Genomic DNA, 13,983 nt, shown 5'->3' with positions numbered 1-13,983 from the left:
TGACTTGGGTTCAGGTATGTTGGCTTTTGGTGGAGTCCCGTTCACTCCAAGAGCAGAAATATCTGTCTTTTTAGCTGTCGCTATATATCAAATGGCTGCTTGCTGGAATCTGCTCTCCAGTTTGCATTTCACTAAGGAAGCAGTCTCAGTGCCCACCTCAAGGCTAATTCTCCAGTCTTAATTATTGGGCGTAAGAGAAACAATTTTGTTTGTTTCCAATTTAAATGAACGACTATTTTTAATGCTTGAAAACAGCGTGTTCTTACGCTTCCTACAGACTGTTTCATGAGGGGAAAAAAATCCATGTGTTATCATTCATATACAACCTAATATAAACAACATGGAAATACAGAACAGCAGCTTTCCAAAACGTTCTCACAGAAGAGAAATACGCCCTCCTAGCCCAATCACACTGCTTCCCTGGGGCATCTACAGCAACCGCTTGTATGAAAAACATAATATATTCAGACGGTAATGAGCAGAGAAAGCATCTTTAACCCATCAGTTCTCACTGAACCTCCAATAAATAACCCAGGGACTGGAAGCAATCCGATTGATCACAGTTGGAGTACTTCTGCTACACAGTAACTGCTTTTAAAAATGGTGTATGAATGCTTAGTTCATTAAAATGATGCATAAACCACAATGCAGCATGTTTCCTAATGTCCAAGTCTGCTCATTATCTACATTCATTTTCTGTGTGTATCTAGTGTTCTGCTAGCCAAAGCGTTCATGAGGCTGATTGAACCTCTAGAGCTTTCTAAAGGGTTATTCCTGGAGAGCCGGTGCTTGGTTTTGCATAGGTTGGGTTACTGAGACGTTTCGGGTCTTCCCAGATATACCTGCGAGCTATTCTGATACCAGACATTTATGCTTCCCATTGCAGTGTTGTTGGTGAATGATACCACGCAGCCTGTGACAGCCGCTCTGATCCCTGTGGTAAACTCTTGGAAATACCATCAAAAAGGTTAAAATACACCAACAAGATTATGCTCCCCGCAAAAATTGGTCTATGGTAAGTAAGTTCTCAGGATGAGTAGAAGTTTTGGTTGTACACAGTAAAAAGCAATGAGGAGAAGGTAAAGGATGCATTGCTTTCGTGGAACTGAAGGGTATATTCCTTCATAAAGTGCAGTGTAAATCTAGACCATAATGAAGAGCTGAAATGGTAATGATTTTCTTACTTAGAACTGACACAAGTTCCACTGAGAGGCAACTGGTCGGAGCAGATTCCAGCTGCATTTCCCAGCATAATGCAAAGATGACTTTTCAAAGCGGGGCCTTGGCAGCCTTCAAACAAAGCACAACAAGACAGGAAAACAAACTGCAATGTAAATCCCGGGAGGTTACCTGGGAAGTCTCCAAAGTCAAGTGAAGAGCCTGCTCTGTTCATTCAGACGTCCTCTGGGTCATCTCCCTGTGGGTTCCTTTTGTAACTGCTGTCTTTTAAGTACAGATGCGATAGGTACTTCAGAAATGATAGGAGATAAGTAAGTTAGACAAGCACACATTGTAAAAAGGGAACTGCAGATTTAACCATAGGATGGAAGGCTCTGTTCTAGCACATGGTTTTATTTTATGTATTGAAGGTTAGTTGTATACCATAGTCTACAGTCTGATCATTCTCTACTAACTAACTTCTGATGATACAGGAATGTTTCTTATTGGCCAGTACTGACATCCCAAGTTGTTCATCCCCCAGAATATCAGATCCTAATGTTGCTGGAACACCGTGCAGTATTACCTTGCCCACTCAACCTGCCATGCAGCCACGTGTCTGTCAGTGGTATACGGAGTATTACTGGCACCAGAGCAAGACCAGCTTCCCAATCTTATGCAGAGAGCCCTGAGCTGTGATCCTTCAGAAGGTTGGATAAGACGGGCTCAAAAGGAGTGGGAAACAACCTGAGAAAACCCTGCAGAAAGTGAGTCTGTTCATAATATGCTTAGAGGAAGCATGAGGGGGCTAATGACGTATTCATTAGAAACCTGGACTGCAAATACTTCTAAATGTGAAGGTGATGCAAGCTGGAGGGGTGAGTTCTTTGGACACTAGAACTAGATTCAAGCAAGTTCTTCAGAAATCAGTGAAAATCAGGCACAGTTCAGAGCGGTCAAGCTCTCAACTACATTTAGGCACTGTTATCTGTGCATTACATGCTATTGGTAATGAGTTAGTGATTAGGTACCTGCTCTACAAAAAAGGGATCTGGGGTTACGCCAGGTCATAAACCACGGAGGTCGGCCAGGAATGAGGGCTGTAATCAAATCCTGCTGGGAGGCACGGAGATAAGCGAGGTGCCCTGTTTGCTGTATCCGTCTGTGTAGCCCTGAATAAACAGCTAACTAACGAAGTGCTGAGCAGGGAGCTCTGACAGCTGCAGCTGGGTGTTACAGCAGGAAAGAGGTTGTTTCTAAAGGTGAGGCAGGATATTTAACAAAAGAAGCAGTCACAAAAAAAGAAACAGGTAGGAAGAGGTGATGTTCTGATGTTCTTACACAAGGCTGACAAAACTGTGGTAAACGTGAGATGTTTTTTGCAATAGGTCATTCCTAAAAGCTCTTTTGTGCTCATAAGCGCTCTCCTTTCTGCAGCAAAGCGCTGATCTGTTGGGTGCTTGAAAGGCTGAACGGATCTGTGTAACGTCTCTTTCAGGTACAAAGAACCCGTCGCGTTTTTGGCTGAGACAGATTTATTCCGTTGTGGGACTTCAAAGGGATCCAAGCTGTCGATCTGAGCTGTGCAGGGAGCTGCGCCCACACGTGGAAGGAGCAGCGAGCGGTGCGGGGCCTGTTCCTCATGCACAGATGCTGCCGCGCTGCTGTTCCCTCCCCGCTCCTCTGGAAGCAGCGCTGCCCGGAGCGGTCGGCAGGGGGCGCCCGTGAGGAGGCGCTGAGGGGGGGGAGGAGGCGGGGCCGCTGTCGGGTCGCACCGCTGAGCTCATCGCGCTGCGCCGCTCGGAGCTGCACGGAGCTGCACGGAGCCGCTCTGGGCCTTACCGAGGCCGGCAGCCCGCGGGTGAGTGCGGGGCTCTTTTGGGGCTCCTGTGGGGCCTTTCCTCGCGGCGGAGGCCCTCGGGCTGACGCGTTGTTGCGCTGTTTTCTCCCCAGATGTGGGCTGAGGTGTTGCTTCTGCCCTGCAGGGCCCGGCTGCTTCCGCCTCTCCGGCTGCGGCACCGCTCGGCGCGCACCATGAGGCTGCAGTCCCCGCAGTTCCAGGCGCTCTTCACGCCGGGGCTGCGCAGCGTGGCAGGTGAGGCGGGGAGGGCGGCCATCCCGAGGATCCCCAGGCGCTCCTTACGGCTCCGGGCCCCTCAGCAGGAGCGGTTGTGGCGTGTGGGCCGGTTCTGTTGTTGAGTGTTTCCCCTCCTTGTCAGAACTGTTTGAGAAGAAGAACTACGAGCTGAGAATAGCAGGAGGCGCCGTCAGGGATTTGCTGAGCGGAATGACGCCTCAAGATGTGGATTTTGCCACCACGGCTACGCCGGAGGAGATGAAGGAGATGTTCACCTCGGCTGGAGTTCGGCTGATCAACAACAAAGGGGAGAAACACGGAACCATCACTGCCAGGGTTGGTTTGCAGTCGGGCTGTGGGCCTTCGTTGTGTGTCAGGTGGGGAAGCTGATGCTGTGCTTCTCAGGGCTCACTTTCTGTATCCTGCATGTTCCTTTGCTTCTTAACCTCCTACAGGAAGGTTTCTGCAGGGTAGCTTGAACACGGGCATTATTTGGAGGTATCTGTGAGCTTTGATGTCAGCTCTGTATAGAAGCTTTATATGTGTTTGCATACAGTTGGTGCTCAGGCTGCCTACATGCAAACCGTCGCGGGGCAGGAAGATGTATAGCCTTGATATTTGCATTGATGTTGAGTTTCTGTGGAATTTCCAGCTCCATGAGCAGAACTTTGAGATCACTACACTTAGAATAGACATCGTCACCGACGGGCGGCACGCCGAGGTGGAATTCACCACCGACTGGGAAAAGGATGCTGAAAGGAGGGACCTGACCGTCAACTCCATGTTTTTAGGTAAAACACTTTCAGAAGTAAACGTGTCGATAAAGCGCTGCTCTTCAGATCGTGGCGGGGAATTTTCCCTCTCGTTCTTTCCCCGTTTTGATGGATAGTTTATAGTACTGTCAGCCAAAGCTCTGTACAAACGCAGCAAGCCGTTGGTGCTCTGCTTTTTCAGTAAGAGTGTTTATTAAAGTTCTGCTTTTATGCTTTTTCATCCTGTAGGTCTGGATGGGATGCTGTACGACTTCTTCAATGGGTACGAGGACTTAAAAAACAAGAAGATTAGGTTTGTGGGAAAGGCAAGTGCAAGAATACAAGAAGATTATTTACGAATCCTAAGATATTTCAGGTACCGGCTTTCACTGGGAAACGATAATAATAAGAAGTACTTTTGTGATGGCTGATTGGAGATGTAGGAATGGAGTCCCATGGAGAAGGTCTTTTTCCTCAAAACACGATGAAAGAAAGAAGCACATCTTGGCTTCTGTTCTCTCTCTGTGACCAAGAATCATAGAACCACAGAATCATGGGGCTGGAAAGGACCTACAAGATCATCCAGTCCAACGGTCCTCCCATTACTGTTGCTACCACAGGCCGCTAAACCATCTCTTGTAGCTCCTCATCCAGACACCTCTTGAGCACTGCCAGGGATGGCGACTCCACCACCTCCATAGAAATATGCTGTCCTTTGAAAACAGTCTTTACAACAGTTCTCTTTCGAGTATAATTTAAATATTGAGTTTATTGATGGCCAGTTGTTGCCATGTAACCAACAGAACTGCAGCTACTTGCTTTGAAGCTTTATGCAGCCTGGGAGAGGGGGAGGAGAGTCAATCTGATCAGGATTGATTGATTTGCTTTGGGTGGTGTAACAACTTATCTTGTGCCTTTTTCTTTGGCACTGAACTTCTTTGGGCAGGTTTTATGGAAGGATTGCAGAAAAAGCTGGCGATCACGAATCCGACACGCTGCAGGCAATTAAGGAGAATGCCAAAGGTTTGGCCGGGATCTCAGGAGAAAGGATTTGGGTGGAACTGAAAAAAATTCTGATCGGAAACCACGTAAATCATTTGGTTCGACTTCTGTACGAGCTGGACGTTGCTCAGTACATAGGTAAAGTTAAATGACTGTAAGTGATACAGGAATAGGAAATCAAAGAAGTTTGCTTTTACCTTTGTTAGCGTGCCGGTTTCTTACTAACTCTTCATTGGACTTTCTCCCCTCAGGTCTACCAGTTAATGGAAGCCTGGATGAACTGGACAGAGTCAGTAAAAATACTGCAAATCTGTGTCCAAAACCCATGACTGTGCTGACGTCCTTGTTCAAGGTGAAGGATGATGTAACAAAACTTGATTTGAGGCTGAAAATCTCAAAGGAGGAAAAAAACCTTGGCTTCTTTTTGCTGAAACACCGTGAGGATTTAACCAAAGCGACGGGTCCAGAACCACTTAAACCGTATCAAGACTTCATCATGGATGTAAGTTGACTTGGTTCTGTTGTAATTGGCTGTTTAAGTAGCCAGGAGTTTCTAGACAAGGTCATGTGTAACTGTGGCCTATTCATTCAAACACAGCTAGGGACTGAGAGTGTGCTGTACTGTCTCAATAGGAGTTCTCCTATTGCACTGTAAGACAGGATCTGGACCTCAGCAGACTCCAGTTTATCATGTGCAAAACAAATCCTTCTGTTGTGTATTCAGTGCTACGCGTTCTTCACAACGTACTGTTAAATACACAACTTGTTCCAGTGTGAATTTCAAGTCATGCTGAAGTGAAGTTCTGTACTTCCATTGCAGTAACTGAGAGTAGAGGTGAAGGATGTCAGTTTTAGCAGCGAGGACTTCCTCCATGGGGAAGGTATGAGTCCCTCTCTGCATGTAGGCTGGAGATAATGGCTAAAAAGCTAGTCAGTGAAATTCACAGAGTCTGCAAGTATTTGCTGTGCTCTCCACATTCAGGCTGAGTTTTAAAACTGATGAGAGAGAGCTCCAGACGGTCAGTTCCATAACTCCAGGTTATGGTGCAGAAGTAAGTTTGCTTATAGGGCACAGTGGTGGACTACAGCACCACAGTCTGACTTGTTACCTCGTTTCTCCTGATCAATCCTCTCCTTTCAGTCTAGGGAAGCAAATACGATTTCGAGAATATTAGAACTTCTGAAGTACCAAGGAGAAGAGCAGCTTCTAAAAGCAATGCAGCAGTGGACTGTGCCTACTTTTCCTGTGAGCGGCCACGACTTGCGGAAAATGGGTCTCACTTGTGGCAAAGAAATTGGCTCAGCACTACAGCAGTTACGGGAGGAGTGGAAGAAGAGTGGGTACCACATGGATAAAGAAGAGTTGTTAAGTTGTATGAAGAAAGTGTAAAAGTTGACAATAAAGGAGGAAATGTTTTGTGCTATCGTGCAGATGTACTGTAGGTTGGGAGTGTTTGTAAAGGCCTGAGGTCCTTGACTTCACCCCTCTGTATGTGTTGCAGCGACAGGCTCTCAGCTCAGGTGCAGCAGGCCAAGGGCTGCACTGGGTTTCCATGCACAAATGCAGTGGGTTCACATCTCCAGCATACATTTGTCTCAGGAAACTGTCTCCCATACAGCTATGAATTGTGCCATGGTTTGTTAACTGTTTACACCTCAGCCCTTGTTTCAGTTCAGCTTGGAGAAAGCGCAGTGCCATACTTACAGCTTGCCCATTAAATGAAGTGTACCTGGGAATATGGGCTGAACTTAAACAGGATTGTTATTCTTTGCTGTACTGCAGGGACACAAACGGCTCACTAATCGGAGACTCTTGAGGAATTAATTAGGGCTCTAATAGATTTTTGATGGCAATAGCAGCCTCCTTCTCCTCACATAGCATAACAGAGGTACCGATGGGTAGGGAGAAACGAGCAGAGTGGAAAACACAAACCTTGTCTCCAGCTTTTAAGTTTAGCCTCAAAGCACTCTGAGAGCAACATTACCTTGTGTAGAAGAGCAGTCTTAAGATTCAGAATGCAGGAGTGCATATCCCACATCAGACCCCTTTATCATTTCTCTATGAATGCAGTACAGCTGCAGGTAACACCTACAGGTATCACCACCTGGTTGTCTATCAGGGCTATCTCAGCTGGTTGGACATTCTTACAATAAATCAGCAAATCCCACAGAATCACTCCTTTTTGGCCTTTGAAAAGATTCTCCGAGTTCCAATGGGACAGTGCGGGTTGTTATTTAACACAGCAGCGCTGGTAGAAGGGCTAACAGCAATGCTCATTGCTGGGCTGTGTGAGGGGACAAGGATTTGAAGCTCTGACATTTTAGATGATTTCTTCATAACGTGATAAGACAGCAGCTCTCCAAGAGTCTGAAATTCACTCCAGCATGCTCCGCTACCTGCATACAGCCTAAACTGCCATCCAACAGCCCCATTTGCTCACTGTGCCGTCAGATGAAGCTGTACCAGAAGAAATACAAGGCCTGTGGAGACAGGTCCCCAGGCAGGAGCCTCTGCCTTGTGCAGGAGCTCCACAGTGATACCCATCTCAATCAACAGGCTTCACCCCCAGCCTGAGTGGACACCCTGGGTCACAGGGCTGGGTCCCAGCAGCCCATCATTGCTCTTAGCCTCCCTTACCCTCATTTTCTGAGAGCACTGCGGTTTCAAACCTAAGCAGCGTTAGACCAGACGTTCTCTTTCTTCCCAACAGGCAGCAGAACGCGTGTCCACTGAGATCTGTTTCAATCAAATTGAGTTTTATTCTTTGCAAATTGTTTGCAAGCAATGAGATCTTCCTGAAAACTTGTCCCAAAAGGCAGACAGAGGAAGAGTTAAAGCAGAGAATGTGCTACACCTTCTGCAGCTCCTACAAAGCAATTATGGTGATCAACAGTGAACAAAATGAAATGCAGTGAGTACAAAAATAGCATCATTGTTACAAAAAAGGAACAGCTAGAACTCTTGAGAACAAGTGCGTAAATATCCTGTTCTCATTCTACACAGTCATCAAAACTAAGCTATATGAAAGCTTGCAATATTACAGGCTCTGATTGTATGACATCGTTATGCTATTGCAGCAATACTACAACAGGGCAAGCCCCTGTGGTTCCCCCCCACCCCAAAATGCCTTTAATCCCTTCAGCAGGCCTCGCAAGGCCATGGTTGTGCCACCAGCACCGCGGCTGCGTAATTCCCAGGTCTCCCATAAGAGAAATTACAGTGGGAGAAAAACTCTCCCTCTTGGCAGCAGCCAGCACATTAATTGGATTAATTACGGCATGAAGCCACATGCCAACCACCAAATGCAGTAAAGATAGCTATTACTGTAAGATATGCTGATTTTCTTTGTACTTAGCTCTCAAAAGCTCATGATGGCCATATCTGCCAGTAATAGATCTCCACAGTCCCAACATTCTAGTAGTTTTCTTTCCAAAAAAAGGATAAAAGAAGCACAGAGAACATTCATCAACATACTGAGCCTTTCATGACTCTACATCCACACTGAAGGTCACATACTGGCTGGGCCTTTTGCACTTTAACTGCCAGCTTCACCATGACAGGATTCCCCAGTTTTGCAGCAAGCTGAATTACATTTGCTTTCAACCTGCAGAATCATAGATGTACAAATGGGAAACAACTCACAGAAGGCTGGGCAGACTGAAAGTCATCAACACTAAGATAAAGTTTGTGCTAATTTACTTGTGAGCTGTCTCACTTGGTAATATTAGCTACACTTGACAATGTATGTATACACACAATACCAAAAATATGCCTATTCTGTATTTCAGCATTGTGAACATAATGCTATTCTTAATTCAGGCCATCTGAAAGACTTAGCCAAAACCCAAAACACCTTGAGAAGTCCAGAGAGAGCTGAGAAGATGATCATCCTGAAGGCCTCACTCACCGAAAGCAAACGGCAGAAGATACTTAAGCACCTTAGCATTGCCCACAAGCCCTACTGAGGGTAATGGGAACAAGAGATACTTGAGTACCTTATGGGAGAAAAATACAAAGCTAAGCCACGTGTGTGTGTGTGTGTGTGTGTGTGTGTGTGTGTGTGTGCAGGGAGTGAGGGGGAAGCTAGGTGTGATTCTAGTGGTTATCTAGGTACAGAAGTTTCACAGTCTCACATACTGCTCCTTATTTTAGTCTTTTGAAAGCTCATTACATAAACACAATGAACGTTTTCCATAAGAAAATGAGTGCGTTCACCCCCTGTTTGTTCAGAATTATATTCAAAGAAGTATTGCTTTTCACAGTTCACTGGCAAGTCAGAGTACTGCACAGACAATTAAATATGGTATTAAAGATGCCTATTGAGAAAACAGAAGTTATTACAGAAGCACAGAGGTAGAAGGCTTCGAAGAACTAAACCTGAGTTACACAATCATCAGTTCCTACTTAGCATAATATCCTAACAGCCTTTCAGCATCTGGATTTTTCCTAAGCTGTACTGTAACAAACACTACTTAGATTAGATCAGATCATGCTTGTCTTGCAGAGGTCTGACCTTACCCTCTCAGTGCAGTAATCTGTCCATGCTACACGCCTGATGCAACTGGGAAGGAACAACTACTGGGTTACATCTTCAACCTTAAGCATTATTCCCATAGTATTTAGCAATGCAAGATCTTGAAAATGCACACAGAAGAAACAGCTGCAAGGTAAAAAGAAGTGTGTATGTACACTCACAAACTGGAGAAATCTCGCCATCTTCAGGTTCGGTGTTTGTTCTGAGGGGAAAAAAAAACAACAACCAAGCAGTAGCAAAAGCTGCCCCATTTTAGCATCCATTCCTGTAGCACAGACAAAGTTCCAGGAAAGAAACTAACTGGAAAAGAGTGGGGGGAGAAAAGCACTGTCAGTTGGTTTCTTTAAGGTAAGGTGATAAAGTAAAATTTTACCTGATGATATTAAAGCACTGAAGGAACAAAAAGATATGCTGAGTCTCTTGTCAGAACAGGGATTAGGGAAAAATCTCCAGTCAGGTATTTTGAAGAATCCTTCAGGGAATGCCAGGCATGCATTCCTGTAAGCTGATCTCCCATTGAAATTGCTTTGAAAAATACAAAAACTACATTCCAAAGTAAACAACAGTAAATGACAATGTCTTTCATGCTCTGGGACTGATCAGTGTATTCTGTATAAATAAGTTAAAATTTAAAAGGTTTCTCAAGTCAGAAATGCCCAACATACCAGAGAACTTCTAAGGACCAAATACTTCATATAAGCTCCTTTCAAAGGGCATTTTCTGGCATACTTGTTCTAGCTGCACCCAGCAGCCAGCTCTGCCAGTTACACCACTGCTACTGACATCACCAACACAGCACCCTTCAGCCTTCTACTCTCTTTGATGGTTATTCGACAAACATTTCATAAACATCACGAGATTAAAACTGCGAAGTTATAAACAGGGATTCTCATCAAAACACTTTTAAGTAAGGGAGATATCCTGCAATGAATTACTGGTATCTACCATCACATGTTGCATAATTTATACTCTGTTTCTTTCACTGCAGGCTGATAGCAGCAAACATTTCCTGAAATGAAAGTTCAGAGGAAGTAGAAAGTTCAGAGTCAAGTCTGCCCAAGTGAACTGATTTCCTGGTGTCTCGTGCCACCTTCTCTCCACAGCTGTCATTTTTAAGAATCAACCTTCAGTTCTCAGCATTCAAAAACAACAGCAATGTGGATGCACGCCAAAGGTGAAGCTTTCTTTGCGTGCAGCTGCGAGTTCTTGTTTTGTTAGTTTTTAAGTGAGCATCAAAAGCAGAACTAAGCAGATGCATCTAGGAGACAAAGTACTGCCTGTTCATCTCCAAAGCAGGGTACTGGATTACAAGCAGAGTAATGGAGATCTGTCGTGGCCCAACTCATCCTCTGCTTCTGGAATCCGAGGCAGCAGAGCAGACCGTGTTAATCCCCAGAATTTTTGTGGTGACATTTCCTTCTTCGTAGCTGTGAACTTCCATCCCATATGGTTCCCACAGATTCTGCACTGGGCTATAGTCCAGGCATACCTGTCAAAAACGAACAAAGAGCCTTCAAGGAGAGAAAGTACTTAAAACATTCAGGATAGAAGAATGTTTCCTGATACTGTCATTTGGTAAAAAAAAAAACAACACCACAAAAAAAACCCTACAAAGAATGGTTTGTGAAACTGCAATTCAAATATAATTTGACATTTCAGCTCTTTTTAAGACGTCAAGGATTTAAAGTCTTGAACATATGCCTGAAGCATGCTTATCTAAAGCAAAAAGTCACTACCAGACAAGGGTGGTGTTTTGGCACAAGACCATTCATGGCAGACTTTTATATCTAGACCATTAATTCTGCTATTCTTCCAGACAGTGAGATCAGATTAACATAGAGGTAGTATAAATTACTGTAACATTTAGTCACTTTAGGTATTAAAAAATAAACAAACAAACCAAAAAACCTCAGCAGAGTAACTGCATTTGTTGTTTCCCATTGCACTGTGTTTCCCATAGTTCAATAGCCAAGTCTGCAACCAACTTTATGTATTAAGAGTTGAACAGTATTACCCAGGAAACCAGCTGTGTTCTGTTGATGGTCGTCCACTGAGATTCAAGTTGCAGGCTTTATATACAGTAAGGGTTTCGTGGATGTAACCATGAGGATTCACATACGCTGCCATGGGTCCGCATAAGGACAAACTGTAAAAGACAATTAACAATTCTGTCAAGACTTCAAGAAAAGGTGTTTAAACACATATTGCCCAAGTAAGGATTACAGCATTCTCAGCTGAAGAGCTGCACCCTGCCCAGCTGTTTGTTAAAGGTATTAGAGAACAGCTGGTAGGATGTTGTTATGGAATCCACCCAATTTAAGGTGGCATAAAATGTTTCTCTCAAAACCCGCGAGCCTGGTATACAAAAAATTATGAGTCTCTATTATGTGTTTTATTTGATTAGGAGCAATAAACTCACCTGAATATTTCATTCTTGGTTGTTATTTCTGTATCCTGGCATTGCTTACAACAAAGGGACGTGCACTTGGAAAAGAAGAAAAAAAAAAAGAGAGGGTAACTTCACTCATCTCCAGGTACTTGTCAGCACTGCGGCCAATAACAACATTTCTCTTCCGTTCTCTCAGAACAAACTTTGTGCTGATTTCCTTTGTTCATCTGGGCAGCACTCACTTACGGTTTACTCTTTATATCAAGGGATAAAAGTCTGTATGCGTTTTACTTACTCGTGGTAATCATTGATCTGTAAATACCTGTACATTCTTTTAATCTTAAAAAATTCTGAGTATGCAATAAAAGTCAAATTGCTAAGATCCTTAAAAGCTACTTCAGAAAAAAAGCCCAACTTTGTTACCTAAGGTACAACACAGAAAAGGGAGAATGAATATAAATGTAATAATTCTCCTAACATTTGAGAACACTGTAGATCAATTGTCCTGTCTTTATCAAGACAAATACATACTCTGCACTGACCTTTTTCTTAACTATGATGACAGAGTAATTTATCCCCTACAATTTATATAAAGCAGAGCCAAACAATTCATCACCAACACTGCCAAGAAATAACCATTTAAATCAGCTTAGCAGAATGCTTTATTACGACTTTTCAGGAGGTGCATCGTGATGAATGTATTACCAAACTCCGTCTCTCCAGTCAGAAATTTGACAGTGAGTCCTACTACCAACTACCAGACCAGTTTTATCTTTACTGGTGACTCTTTCGGTGTTTTCTCTTTGGAACACGAATAGCAACTTGAACTGCTATTGGAAATACTGAAAGATATTGCCGCTGCTGTTTCTAAAACACATGGATTCAACATGAGGTCCAATACTTGCATTATAAAATAACAGTTATAATATATGATTAAGCAACGTGCTACATAAAAATAAAATGATGCGACCTACACTCACAGCATTATATGACCATGGAATGGCAAGTAAAAAGATCACTTGTTTTAAAGCATCTTAAGCAATAACTTTTTAAAGAAGTCAATATATGTCTTTTGCTAAAAAAAATAATCCTTTCAGTCTAAGATTTATACTCAATAGCTCTACAGAGATTTAGCTTTTGCCACAAAATGCACGAGCCTTCATAGCACAACACTGCTTCACTGCAGTACACTACACTCTGGCAATATGGTGTTCTGATGTGCAAAAGGTTGGTAACAGCAACACTGGACTTACAGCACCATCTCTTGGAGAAGGCACTGTAGCGAGGTGTGAAATATGATTTTACCAAAAGCAAAGAGGATTCCTGCTGCAAAATAAATCTAGAATTAATATCATTTTCTTCTTTGAGCCCACCTTTTCAGGGCAAAGGAGAACTAAAAACTCCCAAGCTCACCCTCCAGAAGTATTATTTGTTACAGGAGATGGTAAGTCGCTTTTTGTTTTTTAATGGTGGTGTGGAGAACAATTTTAAAGCAAATAACAGGTATACCAATACTCACTTTGTTCATAATATCTAATTCACACCGGAGCCGCTGAATAGCACTACCTATTTTAAGCAACTGTATGCGTAATGCATCATCAATGGGCAGGCAAGCAGCAACTCTGTAAGAAAAATCTAGAAATGAGAAAGTAGCAGGTCTGTTAGAATTTAAGAAAGAAACAAACCTACCAGTTCTACTCAGTTACAGACTGAGAGCTAAAATGTAGCTTTATAATGGACCTTCAGAGTTCACCTCTGTACATCCAAAACAGACACCTGCAGAAAGTTTTAAAAATCTCATATGCTTTGGGCTCTTGTTTTCTTGTGAAACATTTAAATCACATTCCTCCTGTAAGGAGCATAAGAGAGCTTTATTTCCTTTACTAGAAGTGCTTTAGAACAACTGGAGGATATTCACTTCTCTACAAGTTCTAAACAAACCTAATGACATCAGCTACCAAAATTGATTCAACTAAAGTCAAACTTCAGGAGTCAGAAATGGACTGTCAGTAGGAAGTAATTATCAAACTCCTACAGCTTTAGGACTTCCTTTTTTTCCTAATTCTACTT

General features: G+C 43.4%; 2 protein-coding genes across 5 annotated transcripts in view; one reads left to right on the top strand and one right to left on the bottom strand.

Moving 5' to 3' along the window:
• The first annotated feature begins 2,744 nt into the window (after nucleotides 1-2,744).
• TRNT1 (tRNA nucleotidyl transferase 1) lies at nucleotides 2,745-6,422 on the top strand. Of its 2 annotated transcripts, none has more exons than XM_072347297.1 (8): nucleotides 2,745-3,019; nucleotides 3,112-3,253; nucleotides 3,378-3,571; nucleotides 3,888-4,026; nucleotides 4,237-4,363; nucleotides 4,934-5,127; nucleotides 5,241-5,491; nucleotides 6,131-6,422. In XM_072347297.1, the coding sequence occupies exons 1-8, from the start codon at nucleotides 2,801-2,803 to the stop codon at nucleotides 6,377-6,379; spliced, it is 1,515 nt and encodes a 504-aa protein (XP_072203398.1). In that variant the 5' UTR covers nucleotides 2,745-2,800; the 3' UTR covers nucleotides 6,380-6,422. The 2 variants fall into 2 exon arrangements, with proteins under 2 accessions (XP_072203398.1, XP_072203399.1); XM_072347298.1 differs by having other exon boundaries at nucleotides 2,912-3,019; nucleotides 3,144-3,253.
• A 1,309-nt stretch (nucleotides 6,423-7,731) lies between these two features.
• Nucleotides 7,732-13,983, bottom strand: part of CRBN (cereblon) — a 29,423-nt gene continuing 23,171 nt past the window's right edge. For all 3 annotated transcript variants that reach the window (XM_072347479.1, XM_072347477.1, XM_072347478.1), the window contains exons 8-11: nucleotides 13,433-13,548; nucleotides 11,944-12,008; nucleotides 11,539-11,670; nucleotides 7,732-11,013 (exon numbers count right to left, since the gene is read on the bottom strand). In XM_072347479.1, coding sequence (XP_072203580.1) covers nucleotides 10,830-11,013; nucleotides 11,539-11,670; nucleotides 11,944-12,008; nucleotides 13,433-13,548 — 497 coding nt within the window. In that variant the 3' untranslated portion in view covers nucleotides 7,732-10,829. The remainder of the gene's footprint in view (nucleotides 11,014-11,538; nucleotides 11,671-11,943; nucleotides 12,009-13,432; nucleotides 13,549-13,983) is intronic.

The sequence above is a fragment of the Excalfactoria chinensis genome, chromosome 12 (assembly GCF_039878825.1).
Source record: "Excalfactoria chinensis isolate bCotChi1 chromosome 12, bCotChi1.hap2, whole genome shotgun sequence".
NCBI classification, from domain to species: Eukaryota; Metazoa; Chordata; class Aves; order Galliformes; family Phasianidae; genus Excalfactoria; species Excalfactoria chinensis.
This window is presented reverse-complemented; position numbering and strand designations above follow the sequence as displayed.